Source organism: Quercus suber, unplaced genomic scaffold (assembly GCF_002906115.3).
Source record: "Quercus suber isolate HL8 unplaced genomic scaffold, Cork oak 2.0 scaffold_169, whole genome shotgun sequence".
NCBI classification, from domain to species: Eukaryota; Viridiplantae; Streptophyta; class Magnoliopsida; order Fagales; family Fagaceae; genus Quercus; species Quercus suber.
The window spans coordinates 347,855-370,655 of record NW_027069629.1 but is presented as its reverse complement, the minus strand read 5'-3'; the positions used below and the strand labels follow the sequence as shown (position 1 = coordinate 370,655).

Genomic DNA, 22,801 nt, shown 5'->3' with positions numbered 1-22,801 from the left:
TTAATCCAATAGTAGATTTACCAAAATTTACATTCAATAAAAAAAGATTGAGTGGAGTTGTAGTTCTAATATACAACCAAGTTTGTTGTTAATTTTTGTCCAAAGTATAATTATGTTGGTGGGTTCTAATTAGCTTAACTGGTAAAGTCTTGATGGTTGTATAAGAGATCTGGGGTTCAATCCCCGTCTACACCATATAGTCTGACGCCATAGGTTAAAACTCTCTCCAAAAAGAAAAAAAAAAAGTATAATTATGTTGAGTCTAAAAAAATTATGGTGGGTCCCAAATATTTTTTAAAGATAAAAAAAATATATCATAAAACTCTTAAAATTTACATATAATAATTAATTTTTTTTCCAAGTTAGTGGTCCTGTGACCATCTTGCACTCTACGTGGAGCGGCCAGTGGGCCCGAAGACTATATAGAAAACGGTGACATCCTATAGACACCTTTTTTGGTTTTACAAGGACAAAACTTGGGCCTTGTCTTGAAGAGCTTTCACCAAAATGTTGTGTTGAGAGGAGCAAATCTTATCTCTTTCACCAAAGAGGAAGTCTTCTTTTTACGTTTTGAAGGTGCAGCAACAGGTTTCCTTTAAGATGTAAGACAGACTACATTGGTCTCTCAATAAGAGTTTGGCTTGGGCTTGGGAAGAGCAGAATCACGTGAGTCGTGAGGGCTGTACTTTATTGGGCAAGGAATGAAGTTTGAACAAGTTGCTTGATGCTTTTCCCTTGGTTTTTGGTGTTTCCATTTGCAGGTCCGACTTTGGCTTTTGGCTTCTTCTTGTTTTCCTCCAATCCATGGACTTCACTTGATTATCCTCAGGACTAAGACTGTTGTCCCATATTCCACCGGCAGGTTGCACTAATGAGATGGCCAAAAAATCTATTAGACAAAAATATAGTTTTAAGAAGATGCGAAAATTAGATAATTTGGTACGAAAATAGAAAATTTAATTCCATACACACACATATATAGTCAACCTATTAGGGATGGCAATTTTTGCCTGACCCTCGGATACTTGGTCCTGCCCAACTCTAATGGGTTGGGTTTTACCTGGTCCGATTAAGAATATGGTCGAGTATGGGTTTTAAAAAAAAAAAAAACCCGAAGTGGGTCTGGGTTTTATCAAAAAAACCCGAGCCTGACCCAAGACCCAGCCCGAAACCCGACCCAGTTAAAAACCCGATAAACTAAAATTACAAAAATACCCTATCTATATATATATTCATATATTCTAACCCTAATCCCTCATTTTTCACTCTTCAGCAGCCTCACTCTCCTCACATCACTCTCCTCTCCCACTCGGCTGCTCTCACTCCCTCTCACTCTCCTCACATCACTCTGCTCTCCCTAACCTCTGATCTCTGTCACCACCGGCCATCACGTGCACAGGATCAGGTTGTTTTCTCTCTTTCTCTCAATCTTAGCTCACACGGTCTCACTCACTCACTTTCAAGCAACGCCGCCCAAGATCTCAACCTCTCACCGCCGTTCCAAGCATTCACCAATGCCGATCTGTTCTCACTCACTCTCAATCTCATCGCTGGCCCAAGTTCTCAATGCCGATCTGTTCTCTACTTCTCTTAATTTTTTTTTAATGTTTTTTTTTTTTTTTTAATATGAATCTCTGAGAATATGAGATGTTTGATTGTTTGTTTCAATTTTTTTTGTTTTAATATGAGTCTATGAGAATATGAGATGTTTGTTTCAATTTTTTTGTTTGGTGTTTTCTACTTAAACTATGGACTTCAACAGATGGGTTGTGCAACTTGTGCTACTTCTAGTTATTGTAGTTTAAAGACTTGAAATTTTGAGACTTTGTGGTGTACCTGTAATATATTGTGGATGAAATTGTGTATTTTGTGTTTTGTGTTTGTTGTAAATGCAGTGCCTAAATGGAGATGGGAGACAAAAATGAATTTGGGCTTCATTCAAAAAAAAATTTTGGTTGGGCTACAATTTGGGCCGCGGGCTAAACGGGGCCCGTGGGGCCTACGGGGCTCGGCAAGGCGGGTTTGGGCCCCGGGAAAAAAACCCGATTAATAATTGGGCCAGGTCTGGGTTGCGGGTCCAGACCCACGGGTTGGGTCCGAGTATGTAAAAACCCGGCTCGAACCCGATCTATTGCCATTCTTACAACCTATCTTTTATATATATAAAAAAAATTTAATGACACAAAACAACTTTTTCACTATTTTATAATTTTGTTGGTGTGTGTATATATATATATATATATATAGAGAGAGAGAGAGAGAGAGAGAGAGAGAGAGAGAGTACTACAGATTTATTATAAAGTTCATTTGTATAAAATGTTTTAATGAATATCCAATTAGTGTTGTTCATTTCTTGTTATTCAGTCTATGAGATTTGGGATTCATTTTGTTAAATATATTAGTGTGTTATCCCATGTTATATATATTAAAGCGGATGCGGAAGAAAAACATAGGATAGAAACAAGAGAACACATATATATGTTAGAGTAGATGCAGAAGAAGAAGCATAAAATAGAAACAAGAGAACACAAGAATCACATGATTCAGCCTTGTTAGCCTATGTTCATGAAGGAAACTCTTAAGAATTATATCTTTATTATATAAGAGTATAGTACAAAACCTGTATTACAATGAACCATAATATGAGTATATATAGACAACTAAGCCCTAGAATACTAGTACAAGTAAGAGTATGTTTGAGTTTATTAAATTGGACTAATATATCTAATATATCTCTAATGCATTCAATCACGATATTTGATTTTTGAAAATATATGTACTTATATAATTTTTCTTTAACAAATTACATCTCATCAAGCACATGATATGTGATTTTCGAAATTATATTTACTTATATAATTTAATTTTACAATTAAAAATATCTCAAAATAAAAAATATATGGTAAATATTATTTTGGTCCTTAAATATTTTTTTTTTAAAAATTCATCCTAAATTTTTAAAAGTTTATTTTTTGAATCATTTCTAAACACTTTGTGTATAAAAGCTGTCAACTAAGTTATAAGACTCTTGATAATCATGTGACTTATTCAAATAATACATAGATAATTTTATGAGTTGTCATGTTATATATCAGAGGAAAACTTTGTCAATATTCATATGTACAATGGTATATTTATGGCATATTTTTACAAGATTTTTTAAAGTCTTACGTGATATGAAAACACGCGTGCGCGCGCGCGCGCACACACACACATATATATATATATATATTTCATTTTAAGAATGCACTAGATATAAGAATGTTAGACTACTATAGTTGAAGGTTTCTACAAGTCGAAAAACTTTATGCAATATGTTTTAGTTGCGTAATGAGTCGTCTGTTTACCCAAAAAAAAAAAAAAAAACTTTATACAATCTAGAGGTGTATACAACTATACATTTAGCTTCTCACATCATGAGCCTTATTGGTGTGTACAGTGGCAGTTTTATGAATGTTTTTTTGGAATATTATACAAAATCGAATAAATTTTTTTTTTTGAATATAAAAATTAACATCACAGGAAAAAAAAATGTAAACACGTGAACTTTTAAGTTAAAATGTAGTTTCTCAACAAAAAAAAAAAAATGTAAATAAGTATTGCTGTTTCATGCTTTGGCACCTTAATTTTAAATTAAAATCTAGTTTTGTCTCTACTCTCTAGTAGCAGCTAAATCTTGGTATCGATGAGCATGAAATAGTTCACGTGTCTTGGATAATAAAAAGGAAGGTTTTACAAGGTCAAAACTTGAGGAACGTCTTGAAGTTGAAGAGCTTTCACCAAGTGTTGTGCTGCATATCTTCAGGGGATCACGTCTTATCTCTTTCACTAAAGGGGAAGGTTTTTACATTGATCTCCTCAATCAGAGTCTCTGGCTTGGGCTTGGGAAGACCAGCATCACGTGAATGATACATGCTTTTCCCTTAATTTTGGTGTTTCCATTTTCAGGTACAGCTAGTTTTAATGAACAGAAAGTGAAAACGCAAAAAGAAACGTACATGTATAGCTATCAAAACAAAAAGAAACATACATTGTATTTGTAACTGGGTATGGAAACTTAAAACAATTTTGCAGCCTGCTACAGTAAAGTTTTATTTATATAACATAATGTAGCAAGGTTGTATCATTTTAAATCAATATCTCCTCCCTCCAACATCACAGTTCCTCTCTCATGGCAGTCTGGCTCTCTCCACTCTTCTCTGCTCTCTCACAAGTCCTGCTCTCTCTTTCTTTCATTTATGTCAAACAAAAAAAAGTCCGGCTCTCTTTGTGGATTTTGAGCTCTGTGATGCAGTGGTTTTGGTTGAGGTAGATTGATTGAAGCAATGGGTTGATTTATGGTTCATGGTTTTTAATTTGGGGTGGTTTCCGATGGGTTTTGGGGTTAGAATTTGGTATGGGTTTTCCTTTTGGATTCAGATTTTGTGGGTTTTGTGTGGATTTTGCTTTGATTTTTTTTTTTTGTGGGTTTCGTGCATGGTGGTGGTGGTAGGGTGTTTCTGTGGTGGTGAGGTGGGCTGTTGCCATGGGTCTGGGGTGGGTTGTTGCCGTGGGTCTGGGCTGGGTTTCTGGGGTGTTGCCGTGGGTCTGTAGGTATGAGGTGGTGGGGGTTTACCGTGATGGTTGGGGTGGCTGCCGTGAGGTGGGTTGTTGTGGACAATACATACACCACAGTATATATACACACTCTGCTTCTGATCTATGCTACATATTGATATTGCTTCTCTCTCATGTGTCTATTAGTTTTACATACACATACATGCATGCATGCTCCCATTTTTGCTCGCCTGAACACGGAGCACACACACGAACACAATAGCTTACACTGTCTGACGCTGTTCACGCGCTTCATACATAACTCACGCGCCGTCGTGGCTGTGGCTCGTGGCTGACCCGTGAGGCCTTTAGCGTCCGCACGACCTTTTATGTGGTTCACGCGCCGCTTAGCGCCCCCTATGAACCACAAAAAGGGACTACTAGAGTTGGGTTGGGCTGGATCCGACCCATTTGATGAGGCTCAACCCGGATTAGAGTTTAAGCCCATATCTGTTCACAATACTGAGCCCAATCCGTGAGTGGCCTTAGGGCCATTTCACAATCCAACCCTCAAGTCCGAGACCTTGGCCCAGTAGCAGCTCTTTAAGCCCACTCTTTGGAGTAAACCCCACATACACATATGCAGCCCACTTTTTAATAAAGGTCCACATGCAAGTTTTTCCATAAATTAATAAAATGCCATCATATTTCCTATATTTTGCATAGTTACATGTCATTCATATTTTTTATGCTCGCATTTTGATCCATATTTCCTCATATTTGCATGCTATGTGATTTTTTCATATTTGCATTTTGGTCCATAAACCTTGCATATTTACATTTTAACTCCCATTATGTTTCCCAAAATCATGTTTCAATCTCAAAAATCCCCAAAATCATGTTTTAATCGCATAAGTTTTCCCAAAATCATGTTTTAATCTTCATTTTTTCTGAAATAATGTTTTAATCATAAAAATTCCCCAAAAAATTTCATTTTGTACTCAAAACTTTTTTAAAATTGTATTTTGACCCAAAAACTTTTCTAAAATTACATTTTGACCCCAAAAATTTTCAAAACTGCACTTTGACCCCAAAAATTTTCCAAAATTACATTTTGGCCCCCACGGTCACCAAACTCCCTTTTTAATTTCTTTAAATGAACGAAATGTCTTGTTGGTCAACAAATTCACATGTTGATAGATTAAGATTGTCTGATAGTCTCTTTGAAATTCACATGCATGTTTATTCGGGTCCCAAACTAGCTAATTAATATGTTTGCCTCTCCCCATTTTGCACTAATGTTTTCGTCTGTTGTGTTTATGCATGAGAAATGAGAAAGATGTGGTGGATAACAACAAGGTACTATTTGTCTTACCCTCTATATTCTACTCACATGCTAGTTATATGTATTTAAATTTAGCCTTCACATGCTATGTATGTATATATTTCACATGCTTTGATTGTAAATATTTTGACTTAAATATTCACATGGTATATTATAAGTAAATAAGTACTCACATGCATGTGTGTGTGTATATATATATATGTATGTATGTATGTATTGTTTGCAAAACTTTTTTTCAAAAAGAATCAAAATGCCAAGTATCTTATTTCTTCACCAAAAGATAATATTTGAATTAAATTAAAATTAGGTACTATCCTTTGGATAGGCATTGTGGGGTTTCTAACACCTTCCTCACACGTAACCAAACTTCCGAGTCCACAATCTTTCGTTCGAGACTTTTTGTTTACCTTAATTAACAAACCCTTTAAAATTGGTATAGTTAATTAGGTAACTTAAAATGAATTATACTCATAGATGACCAATCACACCTAATACAAAACCAATGGTTGGTAGCAATTCCTAAAATAAAAATAAGAAAAAGGGACTCACAAACACACACCTCACCCTAGAAACACATGCACACAAAAAGTAATGTTGCTAAGGACCTAATGTGTGATAAACCAAAAGAAATAAAGAAAAAGCCCTAAACTAGCTCTTTTTTCTCCTTTTTTGGGGCGTCCACAGCCTCATTTGACTATCGTCTAGACTCTGGTTATTTGAGATGATAGAACTGTCTACATTCTCATTTATCTCTAACATGTTGAAAGAGAACTTAAGTATTGTAGGTAACAATTTGCTTTCTTTTGCCTCCACATTTAGGTGCTCAAGTTTATGGCTAGCTTGAGATCAAAAACCAAATACAATAATAACACTCTCTAGGAATTTATGCGAACTTACCTGAGATTTTCAATTACTTTGAATGCAACAACTTTACCTGATTTTAGTACTTAAAAATAAAGAAAACTACAAAATTTTCCTCGTTTGTGTATGTCTCTAGATTATATATATATATATATATAGGGCTAATTACAATTTACCCATCTGTGGTTTGGCTAAAATTTAAGTTGTCTATCCGTGGTTTGAAATTTGACACTTTACTTACCTGAGGTTAGTTCAGTTAGGAATTCGTTACCCACCTCTGTTAAAAATAGGCAAAATATGTATTTTAGCTCTATTTTATGTCTCTTGCCTCTCAAAACATAAAAAAACATAAAAGAATAAGAGAAAAAAATATCAAAAAGTAAGGGTTTTGTAAAAATTATGAACAAACATTGTAAAAATTATGAACAAACATTACCACCATTAATAGAAGCTTCTATCAAGAATTTTGAGTTGTAGAAATGTAGTTTTTCCATCGAAATTTCTGTCCTAAGTTGTCCCTGTTCAACCTCCTATAATGATTATTGATACTTCACTCGCTCACAAAGTCAATCCTACATCTCCTAATTCCTCTCTTATCATCTCTTCCCTTAAAAAGAAAACAACGGCCTTTTGTTGCCTAAACCCAACATAATAAACTAAATAGACATAGAAAGTAGACGAGAGAAAATTAAAATGGAGAGGCAAGAGAGCACAAGAAAGAAAGATGAGAGGAAGACCCAGATTAGCCAAGGCAAATGTGATGGTATTGGAGGGGTGCTTGTGTTGGGAGGTGCCTTGGCTCTTGCAAGTTTGATAGCAATTTTTACAATCAAGAATAGAAGAAGCCAAAAATACCCAAATGTGTGTCAAACGAATCAAAGGGAAACTTCAAACACAAAAAAGAAGATGAAAGAAGAGAAAGCTTGCGCTTTTTCTCAACACCTTCAACCACTCGTAATACACGATGCATCTTCAATTTTGGTATTCTATTTAAGCCTATGGTCAATTTGCAATTTCACAAGTCATTGAACATCTGAGATAAGTGTTACCCATATTTAATTTAAGCTTTTTTGTTTTCCAACTAGTCACACCACAATTTTACAAAACCCTCACTTTTTGATCTTGTTTTCTCTTATTCTTTTATGTTTTTTTATGTTTTGAGAGGAGAGAGATATAAAAGAGAGTAAAAATACATATTTAGCCTTGTTTTTAATAGAGGTAGGTAACGGAACCCTAACTGAGCTAACCTTAGGTGGGGAAAGTGCCAAATTTCAAACCACGGGTAGGCAACTTAAATTTCGGTCAGACCACAGGTGGGTAAATTGTAATTATCCCATATATATATATATATATATACATATATTTTTTTTGATCTAAAACACACTCATTAATTTTTTTTTTTTCATTTCACAACTTTAATTCAAGCATCATAAATGTTTCTTGATTTTGTGCACTCTATAAAAATTTTTGTTAAGAAAATGCAAACTTTGTTGTTTCTCTCCTTGCATTACCTCCGAACAAACTCTTGCTTCCTCGCTTAATTCTATAGTTCTTCTCCTCTCCCCATCGGGAAAGACCCCTAGACCTTAACTATTAAATTATTTGCAACACTATTTATTTATAAGGCTTCAATTCCTATTCTTTGGTAGACAATGAATATATTATATATATTTTTCGATTTTAATATATATATATATATATATATCTAGGGTTAATTGTATTTAGGATAGAAATATATATATTTATTTTAATATATATATATATATATATATCTAGGGTTAATTGTATTTAGGATAGAAATATATATATTTTCCAATTTTAATATATATATATATATATATCTAGGGTTAATTGTATTTAGAATAGAAAGTACTTGAGTCCTATGATTTTTGTAAAAGCTACACTTTGGGCAAGCCGTGGCCTCAGGCAACCTGCACAACTCACAAGTGACACGTGACAAAAGAATCAAAATAGACTGCCAACTAGGCAAGTTACGACCATTTTGCGACCAGCTAGTTGAAAGCAAACAATCATCAGCAAAGAAGTATATTTATTTTGACATTATTATATGCTAAAGTAACTAAAAGCAACATAGATGAATGAATATTATGGTGACTAAGACACAAATACAATGCCCCAAATATTTGATTTTCTAGACAAATACCCATCACAATCCTCGTTTCCCTCTTCCACATTTCTTGAAGAATTTGTTCCTTTGTAAGTATGTGACGGAATGAGTAGTTCACACTGTAGTAGTAAGAGCAAGCTAGGCATTGATTAATATTTTGCATTCCCAACTTCTCTTATCTTCTCTCCATTCAACTAAACTCAACTCCAATATATTTGGAACTTGATTAGGTAAGTGAACATTCCATCTTATTAATTAATCCTAGCTTATTGGAAAAATTGGATGTTTATTATTGTTTTGATAGATTGAAGTTTTTTTTTCTTCTTCTTCTTAGACCATATTGGTATAATTGGATGTTATTGTTTTGAGTTTTGACTACTACAATATCCATGAGCAATGTGAAGTTTCTTGCATTGATTGCTAAATATGTGGTTTCGGTGGGAGAGAGATTAAGAGGGATTTTATGATGCAACTTTTACAAGTAGATATGTCACCAATTTTTTGAAAGTGATTTTGATATTATTCATTATACTTTCTAATATTTATTAATAACATTCATTGTTACTCATTTTACTTAGCAAATTTTTATCACCAAAAAATATGGTGTAGACGTTGGGGCTGGGTTAGGACCGTAGGAGTGCCTGCAGTGGGTCACTTTTAAGTTTTAACTTTTTAGCAAAGGATCACTTTTATGACTAATCTTATCTTCCGCATAAGCTAGTGAGTCTCTCTATCTTCTGCATTTCTTTCCCAGCTTCTCTCCATTGATCAACTGAACTCCAATATCTTTGATAAGTGAATATTCCAACTTAGTAAATACTCATGACTTATTGAAATAATGGGATGTTTATTATTGTTTTGATGGATTGGAGTACATATTTTCTTCTTATTAGAACATATTACAAAAATGGTGTGCCACATATCTTTAGAGGAATAGATTATCTCTTTTGCGAAAGAGGAAATCTTATTTTTTTACTTTTTGAATGTGCAGTAACAAGTTTCCTTAAAGATGTAAGTAAAGGACTGTATGTGTTCTAGTTAAGTAAGTGAATAAAAGAATATATTAAACATTAAGCAACTTGCATAGCCTATGAGTGACAAGAAGAATCAAAATAGGTTGCCAACTAGGCAAGTTGGGACCATTTTGCAACAAGGTTGTGAATTGCAAGATTATATTGCTCTCTTTTCTAATATTTTTATATCCAGTGTAAATATGCCAACACATACATTCACACACATTCTATGACTAGGCAAGTCGCAACCATTTCGTGACTACCTAGGGTGTGAACTACATGATTAGACTGCTCTATTTTTTGATATTTTTTTATCCTCTATAAATATGCTAAACACGCATTTTGTGTATATTGAATGTGGTAAGAATGAATGATTTCAGTAGGTGCTTTGAGATAATGTTATTAGTGGATACAATTGGAATTGGAAAACAACTCTTACCCAAATCATCTATAAGAATTACAACATTGTAAAATATTTTACTAACAATTTTGGTTATTCATACTCACAAAATTTGGTTTGAGGTTTCTTATGAAAGCCATACTTGAAACTCTTAGTAATAGAGGTGTCGATGTTGTGGAATTGGATACACTTCAGAAGCAACTTGAATATGAGGTATTTGAAAAACTTTTACTTATAATTGATGGTGCATGGAATGCAACTCATTGTGATTGGGAGCACCTAAGGGCTGAAAGTAGAGTTAACAAAATTTTAGCTACCGAACAAAGTTAAACAGTTTCGACTATTATGGGTGCTAGTAAATGTTATTGTTTGGAAATACTATCTTTTGTTTGATGGAACTTTTGTACACTCTTGTTGGTTTGTAGCTAAATAGTGTACAAAAGTTCCATCAAATAAAAGACAGTCTTTTCAAACAATAGCATTTGCTAGCACCCATAATAATTGAAACTGTTTAACCTTGTTTGGTAACTAAAATTTTGTTAGCTCTACTTTCAGCTCTTACGTGCTCCCAATCACAATGAGTTGCATTCCATGCGCCATCAATTATAAGTAAAAGTTTTTCAAAATCTTCATATTCAAGTTGCTTCTAAAGTGTATCCAATTCCACAACATTGACACTTCTATTACTAAGAGTTTCTAATATGGCTTTCATAAGAAGCCTCAAACCAAAATATGTGGGTATGGATAACCAAAATTGTTAGCAATATGTTTTACTATCTTGCAATTCTTATAGATGATTTGGGTAACAGTTGTTTTCCAATTTCAATTGTACCCACTAATAACATTATTTCAAAGCACCTACTGAAATCAATCCTTCTTACCACATTCAACATACACAAAATGTGTGTTTAGCATATTTATAGAGGATAAAAAAATATTAAAAAAAATAGAGTAGTCTAAGAAGAAAAAAAACACTCCAATCTATTAAAACAATAATAAACATCCAATTTTTTCAATAAGCCATGATTAATTAATAAGATGGAATGTTCACTTACCTAATCAAGTTCCAAATATATTAGAGTTGAGTTTAGTTGAATAGAGAGAAGATAAGAGAAGTTGGGAATGCAAATATTAATCAATGCCTAGCTTGCTAATCTTACTACTATGGTGTGAACTACTCATTCAGTCACATACTCACAAAGGAACAAATTCTTCAAGAAATGTGGAAGAGGGAAACGAGGATTGTGATGGGTATTTGTCTAGAAAATCAAATATTTGGGGTATTGTATTTGTGTCTTAGTCACCATAACATTCATTCATCTATGTCGCTTTTAGTTACTTTAGCATATAATAATGTTAAAATAAATATACTTCTTTGCTGATGATTACTTTGCTTTCAACTAGCTGGTTGCAAAATGGTCGTGACTTGCCTAGTTGGCAGTCTATTTTGATTCTTTTGTCACGTGTCAATTGTGAGTTGTGCAAGTTGCTTAAGGTCACGACTTGCCCAAAGTGTAGCTTTTACAAAAATCATAGAACTCAAGTACTTTCTATCCTAAATACGATTAACCCTAGATATATATATATATATATTAAAATCGAAAAAAATTCATATAAACATTGAACAAAGACAATTAAAAACACGGACTTTATAAAACTTAATAATGTCGTGTCAGGAAATGTATATTTCTCCAAGTCATCAACTGTTGTTTGTAACTTATCTAATAATCTCTTAATCTTGAGTAGCTCATCTACAATTTCATCTACAACGTACTAGTATCTCTTGTAGCTTTTATAATGAATATAGCCTCCTACATTCCATATGCTTTGTACGGTAAAATCTTGTAGCAGAAATGCTTTCTTTACCCTCTCCCTCACTGCCCCCGTTCTCGTCCTCCTCCTTCTCGTGTAGTAACAAAGAAGACCTAGGATATAATTTACTTCCTTGGTATTTGAGAAGATGCCTGCAATTCTGCTTGGGAAAACGTAGGGCCGTAGAGGAGATGAGATTTGATGTGATCGTAATGCTTAGGGAAATGTAAATAGGGTTTGGTGCTTTTGATTATATATTTTAAAATTAAAGAGTCATGTCCCGAGACATCTGAGTTATTTTGGTTAGGTTTTATCTTTATTTTTCATACAAATTATATATTTTAAAATTTTATGAGTTGTCATAATAGGTTAGAGGAAAACTTTGTCAATATACATGTACATACGTATATTTATGGCATATTTTAACAAGATTTATTTTTTTTTTTTTAAAAAAAATCAAATCTTACATGATATGAAACACATACATATCCATACAGCATATATTCCGTACCGTATATTAATAAAAGAATGATATTATAGATATTACAAATTTTATTAGGCAACTTTTACAAGTAGATGTGTCACTAATTTTTTGAAAGTGATTTTGATAATTATTCATTATGCTTTCTAATATTTATCAATAACATTCATTACTACTTATTTTACTTAGCAAATTTTTATCACTAAAAAAATGGTGTAGACGTTGGGGGTGGGTTAGGATCGTAGGAGTGCCTACAGTGGGTTAGTTTTAAATTTTAACTTTTTAGCAAAAGATCACTCGTCTTATTGCGTCTTCTCTTCCGCATGAGCTAGTGAGTCTCTTTATATTCTGCATTTCTTTCCTAGCTTCTCTCCATTGATCAACTAAACTTCAATATCTTTGGTAAGTGAATATTCCAACTTAGTAATCACTCATGGCTTATTGAAATAAAGGGATGTTTATTATTGTTTTGACTGATTATAGTATTATTTTTTTTCTTCTTAGAACATATAGATTTTTTTTTTTTTTTTTTTTTTTTTTGTTTTGACTAATACAATATGGTTGAGTAGTGTGAATTTTTGTTAAATTGACTGCTAAACTTGCATTCATGGTGTCAGTGGGAGAGAGATTTTTCTGCACACGGCACAACTCCTTCTGCATTGTTTGTTTAAAACTATAAACTGTGGAAGAGAGACTGATTGAGGATGAGGGGGAGAGAGAAAGAGAGAGGAAGAAGCTGTGAGGGAAAGCTAAAAAAGAAAAGGTAAAGACTAAACTTAAAAGTGATGGGTTGGGAAAACATAGGGCATAGGGGAGATGGGATTTTATGTGATCATAGTGCTTGGGGAAACGTAAATAGGTTTGGGTGCTTTTGTTACATTGCTAAACAAATGCGTATAATTCTACTGTGTTTTGCTACATTGCTAAACATGTGCATATAATTCTACAATGTTTCACATTAGCAAAAGATTAAGTAGAGACAAAAGTTGTAAGCTAGTAAAATAGTGGCAATAAAGTTCATTAAAAGAATAAAAAAAAAATGCATAAGAGGAGTACGAAACCAAAACCAGGAGCATGAGCAAAAAAAAATTTCAACTGAGACAATCCTTGATTGTCTTCTCTTCCGCATTTCTATGTGATTGAGCTAGTAAGTCTCTCTTTTGCATTTCTATGTGATTGAATGAGTAATTTGCATGAATATTTTTCTTTCCTAACTTCTCTCCATTGATCAACTCAACTCCAATATCTTTTGTAAGTGAATATTCTAACTTAGAAATTACTCATGGGTTATTGAAATAATAAAATGTTTATTATTATTTTGATATATTGGAGTATTTTGTCTTCTTATAATATATTGGAATAATTGAGTGTTTTTCTTTTGAGTTTTGACTACTACAATATCCTCCAGCAGTGTGAAGTTTTGTTGCATTGATTGCTAAACATGTATATATAATTCTACAATGTTTTGAAAATTGATTTAACAGTTAGAAAAATGTGATGATAAATTAAGAATCCCTTAAAGGAAGAGAATGGGTGAAATATTTCAGGTGACTACAAACATAGAGATGAAAGTCATAGTTAGGTGATAGAAATATCTACATGGTCATTAATCTCTTACACATTGATAGAGAAGTATTATAGATAACAATCTGCTTTGTAGCGACCTCTTTCTTATATTCAAGTTTTCACTCTCTATTTAATATTTTGAATAACCTTCTGCTCACTAAGAATTTGGCTTCCATAAATTCTTGTGTAATACAATTATATTATATTTATGATTTTGAAGGGAATGTTGGTTTATATAAAATATATAGCTCAAAAAATATTGGAATGTACATGTGTTTGCAATGTGGTTTTTTTTTTTTTTTTTTTTTTTTTTTTTTTTTTAAATTTTATGAAGAAGATTACTTTCATCAAACACAACTGAAGAACACACAACATATTAGAAATGCAACTCATAGAAAGAACCAAAATAGCCCAAAGATTAAACAAATCTGTAATAGAAAAGAAAAACTCAAATCAACAAAAGAAATTAATATTGGAAATTGGCTTCCATAAATTCATGAATATTGCTATTATATATTTTGCATATCAAACACAATTGAAGAACACACGACATATTAGAAATGCGACTCATAAGAAAAAACCAAAATAGACCAAAGAATAAACAAATCCATAATAAAGAAGAAAAACTAAATCACAACCCAAATTGACAAAAGAAATCAATATTGGAAATTGGCTTCCATAAATTCATGAATATTGCTATTAAATATATATATATATATATATGATTTTGAAGGGAAATATTGGTTTATATAAAATATATAGCTCAAAATCAATATTGGAATGTGCATGTGTTCACAATATGTTTATTTATTTATTTTTGATGAAAAAGATTACCTTCATTAAACACAAGAGAAGAATACACAACATATAAAAAATGTAGTTCATAGAAAGAACCAAAACAACCTAAGGGAGAAACAGATCTTCAATTAAAAAGAAAAACCAAATACAATCCAAAATGAGAAAAAGATACCAACAGAACACACCCACCAAAACTACTAACAAATTGGTGACTTGACACTTTAATGCAAACAATAATACTATAACATATAAGTGGCACTTTGGCTTTAGTTGCTAGTAAAGGAATTTCCTAATTGAAGCAAATCTGTCTATTTTGTGGTTCATCTTTGAATCCTCCTTTTTGCTAAAATTTTTTCCTTTATCTCTCAACAAATATTTTTTATTAGGATCTCTTAGGATTTAGCCTCCAAAAGCTCCTGCATTTCATTGACATGTATATCTCCCTAAACCTTCTTGTAGATCATAAACACTTTATGATGTAATTTTTTTTTTAACAAATTAAACAACAAGTTTAGAGTATGCTTAAAGTGTGAAGAATGATAATTTTAGGTGAAGCCACAAGTAACCAATAACAAAGAATTATATTTAGTTTGACATTATTATTTGCTTAAATTAACTAAAAACAATGTAGAGAATGAATGTTATGTTGAAGAAAGATAATTTATATATATATATATGTGTGTGTGTGTGTGTGTGTGTGTGTTGAAGCATAACATTTATTATTACTACAGTCTAGTTAAACCACATCATAGCCATGTTACAAAAATTGTTTTTAGGTTTCCACTTCACACATTCTCTATAATTAATCATCTTTTCTCTTTCTCAACTCATCAACTTCTCATCATTAATTTCCCAACTTATTTTTACACATTCTCCAAACTTTCCATCCCTTTTACCTTATCATATCTCCACTACTATCTACTTTAATATCACTCTTCCTCTATCCCTTAATCTTACTTTTATTTTTGGCTCTTCTCATTCCAATCCTTTTACTATAAATTTGCAATTCACTCTGTCATTCTATGCACAGTTTTCCCACACCAAAAAAAAAAAGTTATTTCTCTCTTCCTCTCTCTCATTTTTTTGGGGGATTTTATTATTTTTCTACATCTCTATTTTAGGTTGATGAATTTTTGTGTTTTTTTATTACTCTACTTTAGGTTAATTTGATTTAGTTTTGTATTTTTAAGTTGTTATATATATTTTTTCTTTTTCTTTGATTTCATAGATGTTATCTTATTGAATTATAAAGATAGTATTTAAGAAATATAATGTTATTCTATCACCTAGCATGACTTGGATAATTTGGTATTTATTACTATATCTTTTATTTTTACCTTTTTTTCTTCTCATTCTCTCTTGAAAAAATGATTATTCTCTCTCTCTCTTGATTTTATATTCTTCCGTGCAACTCCACTTTAGTTTGATGAATTATTGTGTTTTTTAAAACTCTATTTTGGGTAAATATGTATTGGTGTTGTATTTTTGAGTTCCTCATCACAAGTAGTCTCTCTCCCTTTTATGGCTTTTGTTTGAGTTAATAGTTAGTTATTTTGGACGTGATAATTGAATTTGAATAAAAAATTTAGTTCTAAAGGGGAAAAAAAAAAAACAAAAAAAAAAGAAGGAAATATATCAAATCGGTCCTATTTGGTCCACTTCAATTCATCCAGTCTACTTTGGTCCAACTCTGTTAAATTCAGTCCATTCAATATACTTCGTTCACTTCAGTAATTTTTTGTCCAATTCAATCCAGTTTGATCTATTTGGTCCATTGGTCCACATTTGTCCAATTTAGTATATTCAGTCAATTTCAGTTCATTTTGGTCTATTTGTTCAATTTGGTTATCATAATAACCTCCTTAAAAACTTAAAAATTTTAGTTGTATCAAAAAATTATGAAAATATAATGCATAATAACAATAGTTAGAAGAATGCGGACCATTTCAAAAATAATAATAATAATAATATCAATAAAAAAACATATAAAATTATGTATTTGTAAAAACAGAGTGATAGAAATTACTTCTGAAATTGTTTAATTTTTAGGAAAAACAAATTATGTACAATAAAATTTAGATAATAAATTATACATATTCAATATAAGTTTCTTATATCAAGAATAATATCAATCAAACACACCTAGGGTTTGTTGGGAATCGCTTATTTTGCTAAAGTTAAAAACTTTTTGTGAAAATTACCGTAGATAAAGGTAAAAGTTAGCTGAAATAGTACATTTGGACCTATAAATAATATCAAAATTGCAGTGAGGTCCATGAATAATAGCAAAAATAAGCTAAATAATAAAATAATTTAGTTTTTCATCTGCATCCAAACGCAGACTTAAAATAATAGAATGATATATTGGTAGAAATAGAAAGATAAAAAATAATTTTAGAAATTGTTTAATTTTTAAGGAGAGCAAAATTATCTTCAACAAATTTTAGATAACAAATTATACATTATATTACAATTATAAAATGATTATCTATTTCCACGCACTATTTGGATCTGCAATTATTTTTAGGTAAAAGATAAAACCACGAGTATCCATCATCAGCAAGAATGAAATTTTTAGGTTGGCGTTAGGTATATGCTAAATTAACTAAAATTGATGAAAAAGTTAAAAAGAATGATTGTTGTTATGGCTTTCTTGAATTGAGTGACACACAAATAGTAACATTGCCCCCAAAATGTGTATAGATAAATGCTACACACAAATGCTCGTTTCTCTCTTCCACTGTTGGTGAAAATTTTGATTTTATTTAAGTGATTTATTTCTTTCCCAGCTCTCATCTTCTCTAAGCAGTGAAATTCAACTCAGCTCAAATATCTTCTTGTATTACTCTCTGCCAAACTTGATTAGGTGAAGTGAATATTCCAACTTATTAGTCACTTTGCAGAAAACAAGCCTACCATTGTACCTTCTACAGTTCTACTAAATTAGGAGAAAGAACGAATATCAATGGAGCAAAAAAGAACATCAATAACTGAGTCATTCCAAGTTGCAGAAAATCAATAAGAAATATTACTATTTTTTTTTTTTGATAAGTAATAAGAAATATTACTATTTAACAACTCCAACTAGCAAATTTAACCACTATCCCTAGTAGTACTTGCCAACATTCAGGCCATCTGCATTTTTACCCATTCCACTGCTCTTTAAATTCTTTATTAACAGTTTGATCTCTTACTGTCCTGCAGAGAAGGAAGAACAACTACTTACTTTAGAATAAAAAAATATATAGAGTCTCAATAGTTATATCCAAAGATAAGACAAAGAAGTAAAACTGGGGGGAAAAAGACATTGAAAAGAAATGCAGTGACAAAAGGAAAATAAAGGAAGAACTTCTTAGCTAGTAATGCACTTGAATTAAACTAAATGCATGATATGACATGCATGATCAAGTTGGATGCAGCTAGTCTAAAAAGATTAAATCCCATCTAATGGTTCCACCAGTAAATTTTTCCTAAATATAAGCTTTAGGTTGCATCTATGATCATAGTCTACCTAACTGTTTATCTTTGATTCCCCTTCAGTCCTTTTTCTCTTTTTAGAACTAAATTAATCTGTCTTTTGCAGTAATGCTTTAACAGGTGCTTGTCACAAACGATTGAAATATTTCAGTCCACTTTTGCTCATATATCTTCAAGAAGACAAGAACCATGGTCTAAAGCGAGCACTCATGAATGCAAAAAAAAAAAATATATATATATATATATTGATTTATAGAGTGGAACCTCAGCAAGGTAGGACCTTTGGACCTATCCTGGAGAGTAAACCACAGATTCATGACCCCACCGGTCAAAACCAAAGCATCATATCATCAAGCAGAACTAGTAGGGATTGATATATATATATATATATATATCACCTGAATTGAAATCCATGTGAAAAAGCAAGCTAGAAAAGGAAACACAAGGTAGCTTTAATAACTCATTGAGATTCATTTCTTAGTATGAAAACCTCAACATGTTTTGAAGATCACTCCTAATCTTGGAAAATTAGCTAGTTCCATGCAACCAGAATCTTTCTTGTTTTGGAAGTTCTCACCAGCTTAGTATTTAGGACCTCATTTGGTTTTTAGTTTTAAAATATTACCAATCATGCCAAATGGGCACAACCAAAGAAGTATGCAAGAGTATACACCCACGGAAATGCAAGGCATCCTGAGATTTCCAAATATTTCAATATGAAAATCAATATTTATCTTGTGGAATAGGGTGCACCCTTTATCATTCATATATAATTTATTTCCTATAAATCGCAAAGCTGACACAAGAAGCTAAGAAACTTCAGGGGAAAAAAGAAGAAAAGAAGCTAGCATTGACAATAGGACACTGCATACAAGTTGGACTTCTGCCATCAGGTTACAAATCAAGTTTTGTTTTTTCATTGGTAGGTTAAAGTCAGTTTTGGGCTCATAATCTAGGATTCAACCCAATTATTATCAAGGAAGGAAATCACATTTGAGTCTAGAGTTCATTTGCAGTTACAAACTACTCATAACAAGAAGTCAAGATTTTTATTTTTGGTAAGTTACACCCACAACCTCACTCTTCACCAAGAACTTAGAAGAGAGCATGATGAGTCAAGTATATATTACCCAAATCACCCAAAGCAATATCCACGTCTTCATTTACGCAATATAATCAATGAATATTTTTATTAATAGGTAAGTAGGAATTTTATTAATCAGAATAAAAAGCACGAAGACAACATACAAAAGAACAACTTACATTGTTCCCCTTCATTTGTAAATGTAACTTCAAATTTTACAATGTCCACCTATAACAGCCATAACGTTGTGAAATTCTGCCAAAAAAAAAAAAAAAAAGGAAGTTAATAAAATATATTCTAAACCAGATCAAAGAAACTAGTTTACACAAAGTAATCATATTACTTGAGAAAAAGAAAACAACAGAGAAATATTGTACCTGATAAGGGATATTACTGTATGTCTGAAAGATCAATTTGAACCACTAACATGTGAAAATTTCGGGCACTCGAAAGTCTTTATTTTGACATGTGGCCGCATCTTAGGGAGATTCTTCAGCTTTTTGCAGCCACTCAGATAAATTTTTTTTACCACTGGGAAGTCATTGGATTTGCACCGAGCCCAAGTTTCCAAATCATTCATATGCCAAATTTCCAGTGTAAGTAAAGATGGGAAAGCAATTTTGACAATTCCCCATCCGTAGAACTTGGAGCCAATATGTTCAACCCGTTAACATTCACAATTTGGAGAGACTTCAAGAGAGGTAATGGACCAAGTGGTGGGAGCTCTTCAATTAAACAGTTGGTCAGGGTGATAGATATAAGATGTGTGAATGAAGGATTTGACACCCAAGATGGAAACTTGGAATTATAGTTGAAAATCTTCAAAACCTTGAGGTTGCAATGAGGTCGAAGACCTTGGGCAATGTCAAAATTTGCATTAGGTTCGTTTTTGGACCAAACCAAGGATTCTTTGTGAATACCAGTCTTGAGAGGGCTTGCCCCCTTAGCCTCATCCAAAGTTGCCACATTCTCGAGATTTTCAATGCTAAGCTCCCCACGAAGGTTATTTAGGTTTCTTGGCTCCCCAATTTGACATCCATCTTTCCTTAGGACGGTGAATTGAAGTAGCGTTTGAAGAGAGGTCAATCTCCCAATAAATGTAGACATCAAATTCAATTTAACAGGACTAATAACAAGATGGCGCAGGTTAGACAACAAGTACAGGTTGTCAGGAATGCTGGTCAATTCATGACAACGAAAGAGATTCAAGGTTTGAAGACGGAAGAGAGTGATGATTGATCTACTCAATGTCTTGATTGGATTATAAGAGAGATTTAGAGACCTAAGATGCAGCAAGTCACAAACATAATCTGGAAGACTTTTGAACCCGGCATGTGACAGATCGAGTATACGTAGGTATCTTACCTTTAGGAACAAACGCCCAGCATCATTCAATAGAGAGTTGGAGTAACAGTGGGTGCCTCTCCTCCTAAGGAAGATTGTGCGTAAACCCCTTGAAGGTTGTAGCCATCCTTCAGATATGGAACAGCGACCCACAGAAGCATGGCGTGCCTTCTCTGAGACAAGACCATCAAAGAGACAGTGGCGCACGAATTCATGGTCCATGGTAAAGGGATCAATGTTTATCCAGTCAAATCTTAGTTTGTACAGAGGAGGGTCTAGGTCCAATGATGTAAGACCTGGTTCAGGGTGATCAGGATATACGAGCAGAAAGTAGTTCCAAGACACCATTAGATCAAAGTAATGGCCTGCTTCCTCCTCCAAGCTACGTCCAACAACAGGGTGAACAAGTCCCCCAGCTACCCATAATAAGACCAAATCTTTCTTGTAAAAGGTGAAACCAGGGGTGAATATGAAGCAGAATTCCAGGCATCTTCTCAAATGCCAAGGAAGTAAATTATATCTTGGGTCTTCATTGTTACTACACGAGGAGGAGGATGACGAGAACGGGGGCAGTGAGAGTGAGGGTAAAGAGAGCGTGTCTGTTACAAGATTTTCTAGATGTTCCATAATGAGGGACATTCTTTTTACCGTACATAGCATATGGGCAGGTAGATAATCTTTGAGAAAGAGAAACTCATTTAACCTCCGCTGCCTTTGAAGCATAAAGACCACAATGTTAATGGTTGTGAAGGAAGAGGAGGAAGAAGTGGAGAATGTGAATGTTTTTTGAGAGACCAAAGGTACTATTCAATCCTATATTCCATGCCGCCATCATCTTCAAGTAACTCTTCAAAGAGTTCATTTGATAATAGAGGAGACTCAGAAGACTCCGCTTTAATCTCCAGTTCAATGTCTTCAAATAAATCTTCTACTTCATATACCAAATCCTTCACTTTGCAGTACCACTCACGGAATGGACGTTTGTTTTTGCGTGCGCCACTGCCAATTTCCCTGTGCGCAGTTATCAACCCAGGCCTTAACATCAGTAAACACTCCTTGAGCCTCTCCACATAGAAGAAGCGTTCAGCATCTTCTTTTTTCAACAAATCTGTGTTCTGAAACTCGGTAATGAAATTCACCAACCAAACGATGGTGCCAGTGAACGGATGAGAGGGTACTGAAGACTGCTACGTCAGCACAAACTGACAAAACTAGTACCAAATTATTGCCGCTACCTCCAGACGTGTTACTATTCACAAACAGTTTTTACCGCTGCTTTCGGCTGATTTACCCTTGTGAAAGGATAAGTAAAAAGTACTCTTCACCTTAAATTCAAAAAAAAAAAAAAAAAAAAGTACTCTTCACTTTTACTATTCACCCGTAATTGCTGCTTCTGTTCACCTTTGATTGCTGCTGTCACTGTTTCACACAGTGCAAATAGGGCCTGTTTTTACCTATATAAGGCATGCTTCATTTCATTTGTAATCAGAGGCTCATTTTAGAGTTTGAGACTTCTATCAGCTTAAAACCTCCAGAGTCCCCTTATCAAAAAAATAAACCTCCAGAGTCCCAAAGCATAAACCAGCAATATTTTTTTACTTGATATTTTTTTTTTTTGAGAAACTCCATTTTAACTTTATTTACATACGTATATTTATGTACTTTAAATATGACATTATTGTTGTGCATTCCCATATATTGTTGTTTCGCCCCTGGACGGGTTGTGTTTATTCTACAGTGTTCCACCTTCCCAAGTTGCTGGTGTCTATTGTGTTACTAGTCCCTATCTGTTGATAGCTGTTGCTGTGTCTTTGTACCTTGTCCCTTTAGCGGTCTATTGTCTTCTGACCTTTTGACTCTTGCCTGTTGTGTTTTTCTAGATACGTTGTCGTTGTTCCTGACACAAGCGTAAAAGATCCCAAAACCAAACAGTAATTCCCGTCAAGCTAGGAGAGC

The 22,801-nt window shown here is 33.1% G+C and overlaps 1 protein-coding gene across 2 annotated transcripts; it reads right to left on the bottom strand.

Moving 5' to 3' along the window:
• Positions 1-17,906: 17,906 nt before the first annotated feature.
• LOC112034651 (putative disease resistance RPP13-like protein 1) lies at positions 17,907-22,024 on the bottom strand. Of its 2 annotated transcripts, none has more exons than XM_024067469.2 (3): positions 19,879-22,024; positions 19,681-19,756; positions 17,907-18,138 (listed from the first exon to the last, which is right to left on the bottom strand). In XM_024067469.2, the coding sequence occupies exon 1, from the start codon at positions 21,566-21,568 to the stop codon at positions 20,078-20,080; it is 1,491 nt and encodes a 496-aa protein (XP_023923237.2). In that variant the 5' UTR covers positions 21,569-22,024; the 3' UTR covers positions 17,907-18,138; positions 19,681-19,756; positions 19,879-20,077. The 2 variants fall into 2 exon arrangements, with proteins under 2 accessions (XP_023923237.2, XP_065634004.1); XM_065777932.1 differs by having other exon boundaries at positions 17,907-18,133.
• Positions 22,025-22,801: the final 777 nt, after the last annotated feature.

Bases quoted from the DNA above. Each gene is read 5' to 3' on its own strand.
- LOC112034651 (XM_024067469.2), bottom strand. From the start codon at position 21,568: ATGCTTCAAAGGCAGCGGAGGTTAAATGAGTTTCTCTTTCTCAAAGAT.